At 48.9% G+C, this 20,350-nt stretch overlaps 1 protein-coding gene across 3 annotated transcripts in view; it reads right to left on the minus strand.

Annotated features, from left to right (window-relative positions):
* The window catches only part of YLPM1 (YLP motif containing 1), a 336,188-nt gene that overhangs the window by 212,915 nt on the left and 102,923 nt on the right, over positions 1-20,350 (minus strand). For all 3 annotated transcript variants that reach the window (XM_030213961.1, XM_030213959.1, XM_030213958.1), the window contains 2 exons: positions 16,307-19,900; positions 9,476-9,593 (listed from right to left, as the gene is read on the minus strand). In XM_030213961.1, coding sequence (XP_030069821.1) covers positions 9,476-9,593; positions 16,307-19,900 — 3,712 coding nt within the window. The remainder of the gene's footprint in view (positions 1-9,475; positions 9,594-16,306; positions 19,901-20,350) is intronic.

Genomic DNA, 20,350 nt, shown 5'->3' on the forward strand with positions numbered 1-20,350 from the left:
AATAAGACAGCAGATGTAAATTCTCAAATTGGACATATTCCAAACACTAAAATGAAAATAAAATGATTTTTTTCTACCTTTGTTGTCTGGTGACTTTGTTTTTCTACAATACTGCATATCCATATTGGTCCCAGTCTCTGATTCTGCTGCTATCTGTTCCCTTAACTCCATTTCCATTTATTTCTTTATTTTCCTCCTTTTTTCTTCATTTCTTGCCAAACATCCATAAGCAAAAGCTGGGTCGTCCTCCGTGGAATTGACTAGAGGAGGTATAACGTGGATCCAGCTTTTGCCTATTTTCTCCATCCATGTGCAGTTTTTCTCCTCTCTTCCCTTTCCCTCATCTCCATCCATGTGCATCTTCTTTTTTCTTTCCTCCCCTCCATCCATGTCCAGCATTTCTCCTCTTTCTTCCCGTATCCATATAAAGCAATAATTCTCTCTCCCCTCCCCTCCATCCAAGTCCAGCATTTCTCCTCTCTCCCCGCCAACTCCTCCATCCATCCATGTCCAGCAATTCTCCTCTATCTCCTGCTCTCCTCTCCATCCATTTCCAGCATTTCTCTTCCATTCCCTGCCCTCCCATCTATGTGCATCTCCTTCCTCTCTTCCCTCCATGTCCAGCATTTCTCCTCTCTCCCCTGCCCTCCCCTCCCATATCCAGCAATTTTCCTATGTCCCCTGTTCTCCCCTGCCATCTGTCCAGCGATTCTCCTCTCTCCCCTTCCCTCTCCTCCATGTCCGATTCTCCTCTCTCCCCTGCCCTCCCCTTCCATCCATATCCAGCAAATCTCTCTTCCCTGACCTCCCCTCCCATCCATGTCTAGTATATGTCTCCTCCTTCCCCTGCCCTCCCCTCCCATCCATGTCCAGTGATTCTTCTCTGCCCCTGTCCTCCCCTGCCATCCATGTCCAGCGATTCTCCTCCTCTCTCCCCTGCCCTCCTATCCATGTTCATCGATTCTCCTCTCTACCCTGCCCTCCCCTCCCATCCATGTCCAGCAATTCTCTCTTCCCTGCCCTCCCCATTTATGTCCAGTGATTCTCCTCTCTCCCCTGCCCTCCCCTCCATGTCCAGCAATTCTCCTCTCTCCCCTGCCCTCCCCTCCATGTCCAGTGATTCTCCTCTCTCCCCTGCCCTCCCCTCCATGTCCAGCAATTCTCTCTTCCCTGCCCTCCCTTCCAATCCATGTCCAGCGATTCTCCCCTCTCCCCTCCATGTCCAGCAATTCTCTCATCCCTGCCCTCCCCTCCCATCCATGTCTAGCGATTCTCCTCTCTCCCCTACCCTGCCCTCCCATCGATGCCCAGCAAATGTATACCATGGAGAAAAGGAGAAACAGGGGTGATATGATACAGACGTTCAAATACTTGAAAGGTATTAATCCGCAAACAAATCTTTTCCAGAGATGGGAAGGCGGTAGAACGAGAGGACATGAAATGAGATTGAAGGGGGGCAGACTCAGGAAAGATGTCAGGAAGTATTTTTTCACAGAGAGAGTAGTGGATGCTTGGAATGCCCTCCCGCGGGAGGTGGTGGTGATGAAAACGGTAACGGAATTCAAACATGCGTGGGATATGCATAAAGGAATCCTGTGCAGTAGGAATGGATCCTACTACTACTACTATTAAACATTTCTATAGCGCTACTACACTTAAGCAGCGCTGTACAAATTAACATGAAAAGACAGTCCCTGCTCAACAGAGCTTACAATCTAAATTGGACAGACGAACAGACAGCTAGGGGTGGGGAAATTGCAGTGGTAGGGATGATAAATGAGGGTGTTGAGTAATTTTGTATTTTTGTTACATTTGTACCCCGCACTTTCCCACTCATGGCAGGCTCAATGCGGCTTACATGGGGCAATGGAGGGTTAAGCGACTTGCCCAGAGTCACAAGGAGCTGCCTGTGCCTGAAGTGGGAATTGAACTCAGTTCCTCAAGACCAAAGTCCACCACCCTAACCACTAGGCCACTCCTCCACTAAGAGAGTCATGGTTAGGAGTCGAAAGATCCTCAGAAGCTTAGCCGAAATTGGATGGCGGAGCAGGTGGGGGAAGAGGGGTTGGTTGTTGGGAGGCGAGGAGAGTGGAGGGCAGACTTATACGGTCTGCGCCAGTCAGTGATGGGAGGCGGGACTGGTGGTTGGGAGGCGGGAAATACTGCTGGGCAGACTTGTACGGTCTGTGCCCTGAATAAGGCAGGTACAAATCAAGGTAAGGTATACACATATGAGTTTATCTTGTTGGGCAGACTGGATGAACCATGCAGGTCTTTTTCTGCTGTCACTTACTATGTTACTATGTAATTCTCTGTTCCCTGCCCTCCCTTCCCATCCATGTCCAGCGATTCTCCCCTCTCCCCTCCATGTCCAGCAATTCTCTCTTCCCTGCCCTCCCCTCCCCATCGATGTCCAGCAATTCTCTCTTCCCTTCCCTCCCCTCCCATGATGTCCTGCGATTCTCCTCTCTCCCCTGCCCTCCCCTCTCCCATATCCAGCGATTCTTCTTCCCCCCAGCCTGTCCTCCTTCTCCACTGCCTGCCAACGAAGCAATAGAAAGGCAACCAGTGTCGGACTCAGCAGCGCGAACAGTGCAGCGATTGAGAAAGGCTGGCAGCGTCGGAGATTCCCTCTGCGAGTTCCGCCTATGCAGAAACAGGAAGTTGAAACAATGTAGGCAGGACTCGCAGAGGGAAGCTCCGATGCTACCAGCCTCTCTCAATCGCTGCCAGCACTGTGCATGCTGCCAAGTCCGACATAGTAAGTAGGGGAGTGAGAGGAAGGGTGCAGGACTCGCCAGGGGGGGGGGGGGGGGGGGGGGGGGGCGGTACGCCTTACTGGTGCATACCGGCACAAATAAAGCCCTGATCAAGTCATACACTGGGAAGGGAGAAAGAACAAAGAGGGGTCCCCCAAGGGACTACAGCACAAGAAACGCACACAGCGCTAGCTGGAGACACAAGGGAAAGGGCGACAGACAGAAGCTGATATGGGAATACACACGGCTGTGCCACACGGCAGATAAGGAAAGCTCCTCAAAGGAATACTCTAGGCTGTACTGTACAGCACTCAAATGTAAGGGAAAGACACCTATAGGAATACACAAGGCTGGCCACACAGTGCACAAGGGTAAAGGGAATCCACACACAGGAATTCACAAGGCTGACCCCACAACACGCAAGGGTAAAGGGAAGCTACCAGAGAAAACTGCCTTAACATACACAGATCAGATAAGGAGCAATACTCACCATAATCAGGAGACAGGCTCAGCAGACAAAAGGAAAAACAAGCTAAAGGGAAAGGCTGCTACTGAGACACCAAACTGCAGGAAACAGGGCTTACATGGCAGACAAAGGTAAGGCAAACAAAGGAAGACAAACAACAAACAGGAGCAATACAAGGATAGGGAGGCTGCCACCAGAGGCAGGACAACAGCAGGCAAATACTAAGCCCAGCACATAAAGGGTTACACAGAGGAAAGGGAAACAGACTCGAACGATGCAACAGCACAGAGAACGGGGAACAGGCTTCAGCTGACAGGAATCAAACGCTAAAGCAAAGGTTGTAGGGACAGGTAAAGTTAAGTAGATCTTGGCTTCTGACGTCTGCAGCTACAGACGTCAGCTCAATCCCTGACAAGCCAATGAGAAGCAAGTTCCAGCCATTTCCCTGACTGTTAGCAGAGTGGGTTCCAGCCATTCCCCTGCCTGTTTAGCAGAATCATAACATCGACAGTGGGTAGTGGGGTAAATGGAGCTTGCTCTGAAGAAAAGGATGTCATCAGTGGAGTATCACAGGGATCGGTCCTAGGGCCAGCTCTTTTTAATATCTTTGTGAGAGATATTGCAGAAGGGCTGTCTGGTAAGGTTTGTCTCTTCTATGATACCAAACTCTGCAACAGGGTGAACACCCTAGAGGGCGTGAATGACATGAGGAAGGACTTAGTGAAGCTGGAGGAATGGACCAATTATTTGGCAACTAAGGTTTAATCCCAAAAAATGCAGGGTCATGCACTTGGGTTGCAAGAATCCGAGGGAACGGTACAGTATAGGGGGTGAAGTGCTTCAGTGTACGAAGGAAGAGCGGGACTTGGGGGTGATTGTGTCTGATGCCCTAAAAGCTTCCAAACAGGTTGAAAAAGCAACGGTCAAAGCCAGAAGGATGCTTGGGTGCGTAAAGAGAGGCATGACCAGCAGGAAAAAGGAGGTGATAATGCCATTGTGCAAGTCTCTAGTGAGGCCCCATTTGGAGTACTGCGTGCAGTTCTGAAGACCGCACCTACGGAAAGATATAAATAGGATTGGTCCAGAGGGCGGCTACAAAATTAGTAAACGGTCTTGAAAGCAAAAATTATAGGGACAGGCTTATGAACCTCAACATGTATATGCTGGAAGAGAGGAGGGAGAGAGGAGATATGAGACGTTTAAATATCTCAAAGGCATTTATGTGAGGAAGAGAGGAGGGAGAGAGGAGATATGAGACGTTTAAATATCTCAAAGGCATTTATGTGAGGAACAGAGTCTTTTTCAACTGAAGGAGATATCTGGAATGAGGGGGCATATGACAAAGTTAAGAGGGAATAGGCTTAGGAGTAATTTAAGGAAGTACTATTTCACAGAAAGGGTGGTGGAGGCGTGGAATGGCCTCCCGGTGGAGGTTGTGGAGTCGAGGACTGTTCCAGAATTTAAAAAAGGCATGGGATAAGCATGTGGGATCGCTTAGGAAAAGGAAGAGTTAGGAGGTACAGAGGATGAGCAGACTGGATGGGTCATATGGTCTTTATCTGCCGTCATGTTTCTATAAGGCTTCATATGTATTTTATGATCCAACGTAGCTGTAAACTTCAGATTAAGAAATCAGGTGTAGAAGCGATCACAGTGAAAGTCTGAGCTAATGGAGTATTATGGGTTGGGGGTCTCAGTGCCTGATTGTTAGATTTAATAATTGTTATTTTCCTTATCTTTTAAGTACTTATAGAAAACCTCTCTAGGTGCCATTGAGAATACACAAGATAGAACTAGAGGACATGAATTGAGGTTGAAGGGGGACAAACTCAGGAGTAATGTCAGGAAGTATTTTTTAATGGAAAGGGTGCTGGATACGTGGAATTCCCTCCCGCAGGAGGTGGTGGAGATGAAAACGGTAATGGAATTCAATCATGCAAGGGATAAACACAAAGGAATCCTTTTTAGAAGAAATAGATCCATGGAATCTTAGCAGACATTGGGTGGCAACACCGGTAATTGGGAAGCAAAATCAGTACTGGGCAGACTTCTATGGTCTACGCCCTGATCGTAACTGAATAGATATGGATGGGATGAAGTGTAAATTTTAAGGGGCTTCAACATTAGCTTCAGAACTTTTACTAAAAGAACAGTTCTGGGCAGACTTCTGTGATCTGTGCCCTGAGCACGACAAGGATGAATCAAACTCTGGTATACATATAAAAGTATCACATATCATATAAAATGAGTTTATCTTGGGCAGACTGATGGACCTTAAAGGTCTTTATCTGCCATCATTTATTACCTTACTACGTTACTTTCTCTGTTATTTTGTTTCTATTCTTGGAATCCCCCTAATTGTGGTCTGTAATTTTCATTTTATGTTTAATCTGCCGTTTTTTTCCTGTATTATCTGTAAGAATTGCTTCTCGATATAAGTAATTTCAAGATTGTTTTCTTGATGCATAATTCTGAAATAAATATTTTTTTTAAAACTAATGGTCTATTCTCATCTTTGAGGAGGGAGAGATGCTAGACAATGGAAGGGATGGAGGGAAGACAGAGGGAGACATGTTGGACCTGGGGGGGGGGGGGGGAGGAAAGAGGAAGCAATGTTGGAAACAAAGTGGAGAGGAGGAAGAGATAGATGCTTAACAAGGAGGAAGGGAAAGATGTTTGCCCTGGGGGGAAAGTGGAAAGAGGAAGGGAAGGAAGGAAGATGCTAGTCCTTTAATCGTGCGATTAATCACAATTAAAAATTTTAATTGACAAACAGCCTTTATCAAATAAGTGTTCAACACAACAAAAAGTTTGAAAAAAACCCCTAAATTATAATTTTATAATCTCAACAGATATCATCTACAATAAACCTGTCTGAATCCCAAACTCCAAAATCATGAAAAAAATTCTATCATAATCAGCAACTAAAAGGTGAACTTTAAAAATAACTATTATGGAGAAACAAAATCTTCAATCTGTATTCATCTTGCAACCTTATTTCACTTACTCAAATATAAAGATAGCATTTCATTAACAGTATTCCTAGGAAAAGTCAGGAGCCTGGCCAAACTTGTCTGAACCAACAGCCAGTGCAACTGCTCCAAAAATTGAGATACTTTGTCTGATCTTGAGCTACCCATGACTAGCTTGGCATTCATATTATGAAGTAACTGCAAATGATCAGCTTGAGGGAGGATCTCAACGTTGCTCTCGTTCACACTTAAGCCTCTATTACCCTGTGTGTTCTGCTCTCAAGTATAAAACCACATATGCTTCCACCTTTTCCTATATCAGCACTCATTTGTGGAATGCATTGCCTAAATCTGTAAAAAACGGTTCAAGATCATCTGACTTTCAGGAAGTCTCTCAAGACCTACTTATTTGGGCAAGCTTACCCTACAGATCCCGTCCTGCCTCCGTGATTCCTGGAATCCAACTCCTATAAAGACCTTGTGAAGTTAACTACTTTCTCATAACCCTGTACCTTTATGCCACCCATATCACTTTCCATTTATTGTACTTTACTGTTTGTTTACTACATGTTGTAAGCCACATTGAGCCTGCTAGCGGTGGGAAACTGTGGGGTATAAATGATATAAATAAATAAAATTCATAGAAAAGCCATACTGGGTAAGACCACTGGTCCATCTAGCCCAGTATCCTGCTTCTAACAGTGGCCAATCTAGGTTACAAGTACCTGACAAAAATACAAATAGTAGCAACATGCCATGCTAACAATCCCAGGCAAGCAGTGGCTTCCCCTATGTCCATCTCAATAACAGAATATGGACTCTTCTTCCTGGAACTTGTCCAAACCTCACTCACTGGAGATGGAGAAGGGCCATACTTTGTCTGATTTTAGATTTACAGTATTACAGCAAGTACAACTATCGAGGGGTGGGGATGTGGAATGAATATTGCAGAGAACTAACATTTTATTTACCAACTAGTAAAACAGGCCCGTTTCTGACACAAATAAAATGGGCGCTAGCAAGGTTTTCCTCGGAGTGTATATGTTTGAGAGAGAGAGTGTGTGTGTGTGTGAGAGAGAGAATGAGTGAGAGAGAGACAGAGTGCGTGTGTGTTTGTGTCAGAGAGAGAGAGAAAGTGTGTGAGAGTGAGTGTGTGTGAGAGAGAGATAGTGTGTGAGAGAGAGTGTATGTGAGAGACAGAGAGTGAGTGTGTGTGTGTGGGGCTCTGAGTTCCATGACCCCCTCCTTTCCTCCCTTCTTCTCCTCCCCTCCAAGTTCCAGGCCCCCCTTCCGTCCAAGGTGCAGGCCCCCCTCCCTCCCTCTCCTCTCTCCATCTCTCTCCTCCCCTCCGAGTTCTTGGCCCCCCTACCCTCCGAGTTCTTGGCCCCCCTCCCTCTCCTCCCCAGCATGTTCCATGCCCCCCTTTCCTTGGAGTGTTTATGTTTGAGAGAGAGTGTGTGGGTGAGAGATGAAGTGTTTATGTGAGAGAGAATAAGTGAGAAAGAGAAAGACAGACAGAGTGTGTGTGTGTGTGAGTCTGTGTGTGAGAGAGAGAGTGTGAGAGTGTATGTGTGAGTCTGTGTGTGAGAGTGTGAGAGTGTATGTGAGAGACAGAGAGTGAGTGTGTGTGTGTGTGTGTGTGTGTCAAAAAGTGAAGCCTTCAAGCCTTGAAGCATTCGTGCGCTCTGTAAGGCTCCATCTCCTCAATTGATGACACGTAGTTCCGGAGCGTTGCAGGAATGCTTCAAGGCTTGAAGGCTTCACTTTCTCGGCTTCAGAATGTTGGAGGTGCGTTTTATTATATAGGATGAGACACTGTGATTCCGAATGGATTGAAAACGGAAGTTGAGTGGACCACATTGATTTGATAAAATGCATCTTCTTCATTGGAACTTTAAATACTTTCAGCAAATGAAATCTTGAGTTTAATTGAGGTCACAGGAAGTGACGTACTATAAAAACCTGGCATTTTTCACCCGTTGGGAGAGATTTTCTGGGCCACAGATCTTGGTTGTTGTTTTATGTAGAATGTTTTATTTGACTCAGTTCCCTCAAATATATAGTGCAACCCCCCCCCCCCCACACACACACACACACAATGAGACACTGTGGAAGGAGGACAATCAATGAGACACTGTGTTATCAGGATACAAATTATATGGCAGTGATAGATTGGATTAAATTGATTGTCCTCCTTCCACCAGGTCTCTGAGATGCCTATATAACTACCTTTTTTTTTAGTGCTATACACTCTTACTTTAGGCTTCTAGCATTTGTATGCAGACACTTGAAATTGTGTTTTTTTTCCTTGCATCTGTCAAGCTGCTTAGAAGCGATGGAGATAATTTGCATTCTTTATTCTGTTCTCCCATTAAACAGTACTGGCTTTCTTTCACAATTATTAAAACCTCTCTATTGGTATTCCCTAAAGATCCTGTTTAGCATCCTTTAAGTATACTCCACAATGAGCCATGCACTCCTGGGCGACTCTCAGCTCCCCCCTCCCCCCAACTTCCAAAGCTGCTCTATCTCCTTTTTAAATGTTAGCAACTGGTTGAAGAGAACCTTCCTAGAAAGGGAAGCGCATCCACTTTTCAGTTCTTATATTGGTCCTAGGGTCAAATAACTACATACACTATGGTTGGTCGCTCCCTCAGTGGTAGCACAACCAAATTCTTTTTTGATCGAGTGCTAGGAAAAATGCTAGATATTTTTAATGCAACTGGGTTTAAAAAAGATTTGGACAAGCTCCCAGAGGAAGCAACCATAAATGATTATTAAGGTTGACTTGGGGAAATCCACTGCTTGCACGAGGACAAGCAGCATGGAATCTGCAAGGTACTCGTGACCTGAATTGGCCACTGTCAGAAAAAGGATAGGTGGCTTGAGGGACCTTTGGTGTGACTTAGTATGGCATGTTTCTCAACTACAGTTGCCAATTCAATCTCTTACCATGTTAAAATGCATGATACAAAGATGTGTTGCCACTTCAATATCTTTTTCACTGTTAGCTTTCCTTTGACACAGCTGCAAATGCAAGACTTAGAAATAAACTGAATGTCCTTCGTATGGACCCAAAAATCGTTGAGTAGGGGATGACAAAAGGTAGTTTCCCATTCTCTCATCTGGAAGGCAGCTAGAGAAGTGGATTGGCCACTGTTGGAAACAGGATGCTGGGTTTGATAGACCTTCGGTCTGTCCCAGTATGGCAATACTTATGTACTTAATGCCTATCAATTTAGAAGCTTTCATTGTTACTTGATACAAACATCCATTACCTGGAAACCTACTGATTTTGAGATTTCATCTTCCATTTTAGGCAGTCTCAGCAGATGTTCAGATGGCTGGGGTTCAGGTACTAATTGCTTCAGCTTTTCTATCTGTTCCTTCTGCTCCCTGATTAGACAGTCACAAAAAAAATCACAACAACAATAATGAGATGGATGATAATACACAGCAATCATTCCTAGACTGTCCTCAGGGACAACATGCAAGTTTCTCTCAGGCATACTCATTGATGATTTTTCCTGAGGCCAGGTTTGGGAACTGAAGTTCAGCAGTTAACCACTATGGATCATTTTTGTCCAGCACAAAAGTTACTGTTCTTGACTCATTCACCTGTGAGTCCCCAAAATCTGTTGGCTGTTCTTTTTTATTTTGTTTGTTTATATTTACTGCCTCTTTTAAAAAAAAAAATGAATATAGCATTATTTACAAACACTCAGAAATAAAAACAATAAAAGTTAAAGAAAATTAAAGGTATGTTATCTAAATAGACTAATGAAAAGAACAAAGGTGGTGATATACCCTAAATGATAATCTTAAAGAAAACAAGTTAGCTTTCCAAACTGTGCTAAAAATTATTCAGATTTATAAGACAGAGATGATCCCAACCTATTACAATGTTCCCTAGATTTTTATTTAAATGATAATATATAGGAAGCATCAGTGCCTACAAGGGAAGGAGAATGTAAGAATGTAATCCACTTGGAAAAGCGAAAGCTACATATCTGTAGAAGGTATTCTCCGAGGACAGCAGGCTGATTGCTCACATGTGGGTGACGTCCAATGGCAGCCCCAGGACCGGAGAATCTCCCTAGCAACAAAAGTTTGCTAGCCTTGCGATTCCATGCGCACTGTGCATGCGCGACTGTCTTCCCGCTCGAACGCGAGCGTGCTCGTCAGTCCAGTAAAAAGCAAGAAAGGGAAGACACAACTCCGAAGGGGAGGTGGGCGGGTTCGTGAGAACAATCAGCCTGCTGTCCTCGGAGAATACCTTCTACAGGTATGTAGCTTTCGCTTTCTCCGAGGACAAGCAGGCTGCTTGTTCTCACATGTGGGGTATCCCTAGCCCCCAGGCTCACTCAAAACAACAAACATTGGTCAATTGGGCCTCACAACAGCAAGGACATAACAGAGATTGACCTAACAACTAAACTAACTAACAGAGTGCAGCCTGGAACAGAATAAAAATGGGACTGGGGGGAGGAGTTGGATTCTAAACCCCAAAAAGATTCTGCAGCACCGACTGCCCAAACCAACACTCGCGTCGGGTATCCTACTGTAGGCAGTAATGAGATGTGAATGTGTGCACAGATGACCACGTCGCAGCCTTGCAAATCTCTTCAATAGTGGCTGACCTCAAGTGGGCCACTGACACAGCCATGGCTCTAACATTATGAGCCGTGACATGACCGTCAAGAGTCAGCCAAGACTGGGCATAAGTGAAGGAAATGCAATCTGCTAGCCAATTTGAAATGGTGCGTTACCCTACAGCCACACCCCTCTTGTTGGTATCAAAAGAAACAAACAATTGGGCGGACTGTCTGTGGGGGCTTGTCCGCTCCAAATAAAAGGCCATTGCTCGCTTGCAGTCCAATGTGTGGAGTTGACGCTCAGCAGGGCGGGTATAAGGACGGGGAAAGAATGTTGGCAAGACAACTGACTGGTTCAGATGGAACTCCGACACCACCTTCGACATGAACTTAGGGTGAGTGCGAAGGACTACTCTGTTATGATGAAATTTGATGTATGGAGCGTGGGCTACTAAGGCTTGAAGTTCACTGACTCTACGAGCTGAAGTAACTGCCACCAAGAAAATTACCTTCCAGGTCAAGTACATCAGATGGCAAGAATTCAGTGGCTCAAAAGGAGGTTTCATCAGCTGGGTGAGAACAACATTGAGATCCCATGACACTGTAGGAGGTTTGATGGGGGGCCTTTGACAAAAGCAAACCTCTCATGAAGCGAACAACTAAATGCTGTCCTGAGATCGGCTTACCCTCTACACGGTAATGATAAGCACTAATTGCGCTAAGATGAACCCTTACAGAGTTGGTCTTGAGACCAGTCTCAGACAAGTGTAGAAGGTATTCAAGCAGGGTTTGTGTAGGACAAGAACAAGGATCTAGGGCCTTGCTATCACACCAAACGGCAAACTTCCTAAACAAAAAGAAGTAACTCTTCTTAGTGGAATCTTTTCTGGAAGCAAGCAAGATACGGGAGACACCCTCCGACAGACCCAAGGAGGCAAAGTCTATGCTCTCAATATCCAGGCCGTGAGGGCTAGAGACTGGAGGTTGGGATGCAGAAGAGCCCCCTCGTTCTGAGTGATGAGTTGGAAAACACTCCAATCTCCACGGTTCTAAGGACAACTCCAGAAGAAGGGGGAACCAGATCTGACGGGGCCAAAAAGGCGCAATCAGAATCATGGTTCCGTGATCTTGCTTGAGTTTCAGCAAAGTCTTCCCCACCAGAGGTATGGGAGGATAAGCATACAGGAGGCCCTCTCCCCCCAATGAAGGAGGAAGGCATCCGACGCTAGCCTGCCATGGGCCTGAAGTCTGGAACAGACCTGAGGGACCTTGTAGTTGACTCGAGTGGCAAAGAGGTCCACCAAGAGGGTGCCCCACGCTTGGAAGATCTGGCGCACCACTCTGGAATTGAGTGACCACTCGTGAGGTTGCATAATCCTGCTCAACCTGTCGGCCAGACTGTTGTTTACGCCTGCCAGATACGTGGCTTGGAGAAACATGCCGTGTTGGCGAGCCCAAAGCCACATTCTGACGGCTTCCTGACACAGGGGGCGAGATCCGGTGCCCCCCTGCTTGTTGATGTAATACATGGCAACCTGATTGTCTGTCTGAATTTGAATAATTTGATGGGACAGCCGATCCCTGAAAGCCTTTAGAGTGTTCCAGACCGCTCGCAACTCCAGAAGATTGATTTGAAATCGTTTTTCCTGGAGGGACCAACTCCCTGGGTGTGAAGCCCATCGACATGAGCTCCCCACCCCAGGAGAGACGCATCCGTCGTCAGCACTTTTTGTGGCTGAGGAATTTGAAAGGGACGTCCCAGGGTCAAATTGGATCGAATTGTCCACCAATGCAGGGAATTGAGAAAACCCGTGGACAATCAGATTACGTCCTCTAGACTTCCCACAACTTGGTACCACTGGGAAGCTAGGGTCCATTGAGCTAATCTCATGTGAAGACGAGCCATGGGAGTCACATGAACTGTGGAGGCCATGTGGCCGAGCAATCTCAACATCTTCCGAGCTGTGATCTGCTGACAGGCTCGTACCCAAGAGACAAGAGCCAGGAGATTGTCGGCCCTCTGCTCTGGAAGGTAGGCACGAGCCGTCCGTGAATCCAGCAGAGCCCCAATGAATTCTAGTCTTTGTACTGGAGGAAGGTGGGACTTTGGGTAATTTATCACAAACCCTAGTAGCTCCAGGAGTCGAATAGTCATCTGCATTGACTGTAGAGCTCCTGTCTCTGAGGTGTTCTTCACCAGCCAATCGTCGAGATATGAGAACAAATGCACTCCCAGTCTGCGTAGAGACGCCGCCACTACCACCAGGCATTTCGTGAACACCCTGGGTGCAGAGGCGAGCCCAAAGGGTAGCACACAGTACTGAAAATGCCGTGTTCCCAGAAGGAATCGAAGATACTGCCTGTGAGCTGGCAGTATCGGGATACAAGTATAAGCACCCTTTAAGTCCAGAGAGCATAGCCAATCGTTTTCCTGAATCATGGGAAGAAGGGTGCCCAGGGAAAGCATCCTGAACTTTTCTCGGACCAGATATCTGTTCAGGGCCCTTAGGTCTAGGATGGGACGCATCCCCCGTTTTCTTTTCCACAAGGAAGTACCTGGAATAGAATCCCTGCCCTTCCTGCCCCGGTGGCACGGGCTTGACCACATTGGCGCTGAGAAGGGCAGAGAGTTCCTCTGCAAGTACCTGCTTGTGGTGAGAGCTGAAGGACTGAGCTCCCGGTGGGCAATTTGGTGGTTTTGATATCAAATTGAGGGAGTATCCTAACCGGACTATTTGAAGAACCCACTGATCGGAGGTTATAAGAGGCCACCTTTGGTGAAACAATTTTAGCCTCCCTCCAACCGGCAGATCGTCCGGCACAAACACTTTGATCTCGGCTATGCTGCACTGGAGCCAGTCAAAAGCCTGTCCCTTGCTTTTGTTGAGGAGCTGCAGGGGCCTGTTGAGGCACAAGCTGTTGAAGAGAACAAGCGCGCTGGGGCTTAGCCCTAGCAGACTGTCGGGAAGGTGGATTGTACCTACACTTATTGAAAGCGTAGGGAGCATTCTTCCTTCGCCCATAAAAACGTCTACCAGTTGAGGTAGATGCTGAAGGCGCCCGGTGGGAGAGTTTGTCGAAAGCAGTGTCTCTCTGGTGGAGGTGTTCCACCAACTGCTCGGCTTTCTCACCAAAAACATTATCCCCCCGGCAAGGGGCATCCGCCACACGCTGCTGGACTCTACTGTCCAGGTCAGTGGCACGCAGCCATGAGAGTCTACGCATCACTATACCTTGAGCAGCGGCCCTAGATGCAACATCAAAAGTATCGTAAGCACCCCTGGACAGGAATTTACGACACGCCTTCAGCTGCCAGACCACCTCCTGAAACGGCTTGGCCTGCTCCGACAGGAGCTTGTCAACCAAGTCCGCCAACTGCCGCACATTGTTCCGCATGTGAATGCTCGTGTAGAGCTGGTAAGACTGAATTTTGGACACAAGCATAGCAGAATGGTAGGCCTTCCGCCCAAAAGAATCCATAGTTCTAGACTCACGCCCAGGGGGCATCGAGGCGTAATCCCTAGAACTCTTGGCCTTCTTAAGGGCCAAATCCACCACACCAGAGTCATGAGGCAATTGGGTCTTCATCAACTCTGGATCCCCGTGGATTCGATACTGGGATTCAATCTTTTTGGGAACGTGGGGATTAGTTCATCATCAATGTCTGTTTGAGGACATTATGAAGAGGAACAGTGGACGATTTCTTAGGAGGTGATGGATAGTCCAGGACCTCGAACATCTCAGCCCTGGGCTCATCCACAGTCTCCACAAGGAAGGGAATGGCCGTAGACATTTCCCAAATGAAAGAGGAGAAGGAAAGACTCTCCGGGGGAGAAAGCTTCCTCTGAGGTGAGGGAGTAGGATCAGAGGGAAGACCACAGGATTCCTCATCAGAGAAATACCTGGTGTCTGCCTCTGCTTCCCACGAGTCCTCTCCTTCAGAATCAGACATAAGTTCACGAACTTCAGTCTGAAGCCAGACCCGCCTCGACGTCGAGGAACGATCTCCTCCATGACGGTGTCAAGAGGAAAACTCCCGTGCCGCAAGCGATGAAGCTTCCTCCGACGACGCCAGCGGGGAGTCTACCTGGGTGACAGGCGGTACCGGCGTCGGAGACAGCACCACGGGCGATGAGCCTACCGTCGCCTCTCTCAACGGTATCAACGGCGCAAGCACCTGCGGTACAGAAAGACGGTACCAACGGCACAAGCACTGAGGGTACCGGAGATGGTCGCAACAGCTCTCCCAGAATCTCTGGTAGAATGGCCCTGAGGCTCTCGTTCAGAGTGGCTGTAGAGAAAGGCAAAGGAGCCGGTGAGGCGACAATGCTAGAACCTGCCTGGGGCGCGGAAGCGGTACCGGGCTGTCCGGAGAAGAGCGCACTGACACCTCCTGAATGGAAGGCGAGCGATCCTCCTGGCATCGGCGCTTCTCGGGAGCCGGGTCCCGGAGCTTTCGGTACCGTGTCGGGAGGGTGACCGATGACGATGCTTCTTAGCCTTCGCTCGAAGCACGCCAACGGTACCGAAGAGGAAGACGTGGAATCCACACATCTCCTCGGGGCCGGGTCCAAAGGAGGTCGATCCCGGGGGGCCTGCAGAACAGGAGCCCTCAAGGCAGGTGGAGACCCACTCGATGGTTCACTGCTACCAGCGTGGGATCTCTGGACAGCCATTACCTGCGCTCCGGACATCAATGCACTCTCTGATACCGGCATCGATACCTGCGACGACCTCAGTACCAAAAAACCGGACCTAGCTCTGAACAGAACGTTCCACTGAGCTAGTCTCGCCGCCTGGGTCCTCTTCTTTAACTGGGGGCACAGCGTACAGGCGTTGGGGCGATGGTCAGCTCCCAAACACTGAAGACACGATACGTGTCTGTCAGTGAGCGAAATTGTCCGGCTGCACCGAGTGCACTTTTTGAAGCTGCTGGTAGGCTTCGCGGACATGGGCGGAAAAATCACCCCGGCGAGGTCGAACTCGATGGTGCCTGGAAAAAGGAACACCAAGAAAAAAGGGAAAAAAGACACGCATGGGTGGCCCAAAATGGCCGCTAATGAAACTTAGCGGAAACAAAGAAGAAAATAAAGGAAAAGTTATTTTAAGTTTGTTTGTTTTTTTAAAGAGAAAACTGAGTAGACTCGGAAAAAAGCGCCGAAACCGGCAAAAACACAGAAAATCCGCAGCGAGCAGGTCTCTGGGGCAGAGAAGCAGCAAAGCAGCGTCCCGAGCCGCGGAAAAAAACAAGACTGACTAGCACGCTCGTGTTTGAGCGGGAAGACGGTCGCGCATGCGCAGTGCGCACGGAATCGCGAGGCTAGCAAACTTTTGTTGCTAGGGAGATTCTCCGGCCCTGGGGCTGCCGTTGGACGTCACCCACATGTGAGAACAAGCAGCCTGCTTGTTCTCGGAGAATGGGGCTCTCCGACTAAAATAGAACATAAATGCCAAGAAAAATTAAACTAAATAAAAGCAGCACACCCATTTATAAATTAAAATATTAATATTTACCGTAGTATTTTCAACTCCTGAGCAGCCTTTAGGATTATTTCATGCTGTCTCTGGCTAAGAATCATCATTCCCGTCATTGATGATGGCTCTGAGTTGATGTTAGTCTCTCTCTCAGGCAATGTAGATGGATGCATGAGGGTACCTTGTGTTTGCAATGGGTCCTGCTGGCCCTCGAGGGGCGGCAATCTTTCTCTGACTTCATTTGTAGGCGGATACCATCGATCTTCTAATTGCTTCCTATCCCAGCCCACTTTCTCTGGCAAGTAATCTCGATCTCGTTCTTCTCGATGCTCTTCAAGCCTTTCTGGATACTCACGAATCCTAAGATCTCCCCTTTCTCTGAGGTCTCTATCAAATAGGTCTCTTTCATCTCTCAAATGATCTCCCTGATATACATCCAAAGGTGGAAGAGGTGGGAGTGGTGGTAAGGATGAAAGTGGTGAGAGAGGTCGATGAGGAGAAAGAGGTCTAAGTGGTGATAAAGGTCGAAGGGGTGGCAAAGGTGGGAGTGGAGGATAATCCCGGTCCCGAAGGAAATCACGATCATCTTGTGATCGAATGTAGTCTCTGCCAAGATCTAAATCATAGAAATCATAAGGTCTTCCAAATCTGTCCAAGTTTCTTTCATGTTCCCTATCTCTGTTTCTCTCACGAGTCCTCTCCAACTCATCCCACCATGGATCTTTTCGGTCAATTTCAGAAGGTGCAGTTGAAGACATTGAATTAAGTGGGTGTCTTTCATCTCTACTGTAAAGTTCCAAGGAATCACCCCGAAAATCTATATCACAGTGTCGCCAATATCGATCTCTTTCCCAGTCATCCAATCTCTCTCTTTCCAAAGGAAGGTCACTTCTTCCTCGAACATCTAATGGAAGATCAACTGGGACTCTTGCTTCCCCATGGCGCCATGGAGGCAAGGGGGGAATCATTTCAGAACCATCCCCAATCAGAGGCCTTTCTTCCAAGTCCTTGTCTCTGTCATTCTGCAGTCTCAGGGGGCTCCTGTCACGGAACCCCAGCCTGGGGGGGCTCCTGTCACGGAACCCCAGCCTGGGGGGGCTCCTGTCACGGAACCCCAGCCTGGGGGGGCTCCTGTCTAGGAAACCCAGCCTGGGGGGGGTCCTGTCTCGGAAACCCAGCCTGGGGGGGCTCCTGTCTAGGAAACCCAGCCTGGGGGGGCTCCTGTCTAGGAAACCTAGTCTGGGGGGGCTCCTGTCTAGGAAACCTAGTCTTGGGGGGCTCCTGTCCAGGAAACCTAGTCTGGGGGGGCTCCTGTCTAGGAAACCTAGTCTGGGGGGGCTCCTGTCTAGGAAACCTAGCCTGGGAGGGCTCCTATCAAGGACATCAGGCCTAAGGGGGCTCCTATCACGGACACCAGGTCTTGAAGGGCTCCTTTCACGATTGTTTTCTGATCTTCCACGCCCCCTACCACGATTGGTTTGTTGTCTCCCACGACCTCTACCCCGATTGTTTTCTGTTTGGTCTGGATTTATAGGAGATTTCTCCTGATTGCTGCCTGGTCTCATGGGCCCTTTCTCCTGCCCACTATTTGGTCTTAACGGCCCCGTATCTTGTTTATCTGTTTGGGTCATGTTAGTATCTTTTGATTTTAAATTTCTTTCTACTGTTGAAGATGGTATCTTTGCGGGTCCTTTGGAGACTACTGTGGACTGTGCTGTTGGGGCTACAGAGGGAGCTGAAGCTGGCTTCTTGCCTGAAGTACTTAGTTGCTTTTCAGGAGGTTTAGCTTCTTGTACTTTCTTTTCAGCATCTTGGTAGCTCTGGCACTGCTCAGAAAACCTGGAGGCATCCCCCTTTTCAGGTTTGGATATATCCAATTGAGACTTTTTCAAATGCTTGTCCAGCTGTGAAGAGTCAGTAAGCTTTGAAGCTGATCCTGAGTCAAGGATAGATGACTGTGTGACAGGGTCATCTAAAACAGATTCATTTTTAATTGCCACAGATTCTTTAGGTGGCTGCTCTTGTTGAACAGAACGGGGAGGCCCTCTCCACTGTAATCCACCAGGAGGACCACTCTCATCCAAGTTATCAAGTGGACTGTTAAAACGTGCTGCTGACATTAAGCCTCTGGGTCCAGTTCCCCACATTCTTGATGAAGGACCATCAAACCGCTGACTTTCAAACTGTGATCTTGGGCCATCAAACCGTGGGCGCTCCAAAAGCGGTCCGCCAAACCTCGGGCGCTCCAAAAGGGGGCCTCCAAACCTTGGGCGCTCCAACAGGGGGCCTCCAAACCTCGGGCGCTCCAACAGGGGGCCGCCAAGCCGCCCCTGCTCCATTTGGGGGCCGCCAAGCCGCCCCTGCTCCATTTGGGGGCCGCCAAGCCGCCCCTGCTCCATTTGGGGGCCGCCAAGCCGCCCCTGCTCCATTTGGGGGCCGCCAAGCCGTCCCGGCTCCATTTGGGGGCCGCCAAGCCGCCCCTGCTCCATTTGGGGGCCGCCAAGCCGTCCCTGCTCCATCGGGGGGCCGCCAAGCCGTCCCTGCTCCATTGGGGGGCCGCCAAGCCGCCCCTGCTCCATTGGGGGTCCGCCAAGCCGCCCCTGCTCCATTGGGGGGCCGCCAAACCGCCCCTGCTCCATTGGGAGGCCGCCAAACCGCCCCTGTTCCATTGGGAGGCCGCCAAACCTCCCCTGCTCCAGTAAGGGGCCGCCAAACCGCCCCTGCTCCAGTAAGGGGCCGCCAAACCGCCCCTGCTCCATAGGGAGAGTGCCAAAGCCTGGGCGCTCCATACGAGGTCGTGGCTGCTCCATGCGGGGCCCTCCAAGCCGCGGCTGCTCCATGCGGGGACCTCCAAGCCGCGGCTGCTCCATGCGGGGACCTCCAAGCCGTGGCTGCTCCATGCGGGGACCTCCAAGCCGTGGCTGCTCCATGCGGGGACCCCCAAGCCGTGGCTGCTCCATGCGGGGACCCCCAAGCCGCGGCTGCTCCATGCGGGGACCTCCAGGCCGCAGCTGGGGCCCACTAAGCAGCGACTGCTCCATGCGGGGACATCCAGGCCGCGGCTGCTCCATGCAGGGTCCTCCAGGCCGCGGCTGCTCCATGCGGGGCCCTCCAGGCCGCGGCTGCTCCATGCGGGGCCCTCCAGGCCGCGGCTGCTCCATGCGGGGCCCTCCAGGCCGTGGCTGTTCCATGCGGGGCCCTCCAGGCCGCGGCTGTTCCAAGCGAGGCCCTCCAGGCCGCGGCTGCTCCATACGGGGCCCTCCAGGCCGCGGCTGCTCTATGCGGGGCCCTCCCAGCCGCGGCTGTTCCACAGGTGATGCATCAGGCTTTGGCTGCTCCACAGGTGATGCATTTGGCTTTGGCTGCTCCACGGGTGATGCATTTGGCTTTGGCTGCTCCACAGGTGATGCATTTGGCTTTGGCTGCTCCTCAGGTAATGCATTAGGCTTTGGCTGCTCAACAGATGATGCAACAGACTGCGGCTGCTCTACAGATGGTGCATCAGGCCGCAGTTGCTCCACAGGTGGGGCATCAGGATGTGACTGTTCCACTGGCCTCCCATGTCGTGCGCCTTCAAATTTTTTTGATGTAGTTTCACATCCTGGCAGTGCTGTTTCTGGAGATTCATCAGACCTGTATGGGAGAGAAAATAAGATTTGTGTCAGAATAAAAAGTAAAAGAAGAACAAGAAGAAATTCAACTATCTTGTTATTTCATTTGATGCTTGTTATCACATAGTATATTAAGCAGTTACATCTTACTTCTAAAGTATTAAAAGTAAGTAGTCTAGCCCAGGGCTCAACAAATCCTAGGCACCAGGTCTTCATGGTGCCTTAAACTGAATCTTGGCGACCAAGATTGTGTGTTCTTGAATTGGCTTTGACACTGAAGAAAGAGGCATTGCTATACTGCTGTGCATAGAGTGCAACTCCAGTGCTCATTTCACAAGAGCTGAGGACATCAAGACGAGCACTGGAGTTCCTGTCCCGTGCAGCTCAAGCCTAATATTTCTTTCTTTGGCAGCAGCAACAATAACCAAAGGAGAGTAAATTAAGCTTGCTGTCTGGCTAAGGATGTGGACAG

Source organism: Microcaecilia unicolor, chromosome 9, assembly GCF_901765095.1.
Source record: "Microcaecilia unicolor chromosome 9, aMicUni1.1, whole genome shotgun sequence".
Lineage (NCBI taxonomy): Eukaryota > Metazoa > Chordata > Amphibia > Gymnophiona > Siphonopidae > Microcaecilia > Microcaecilia unicolor.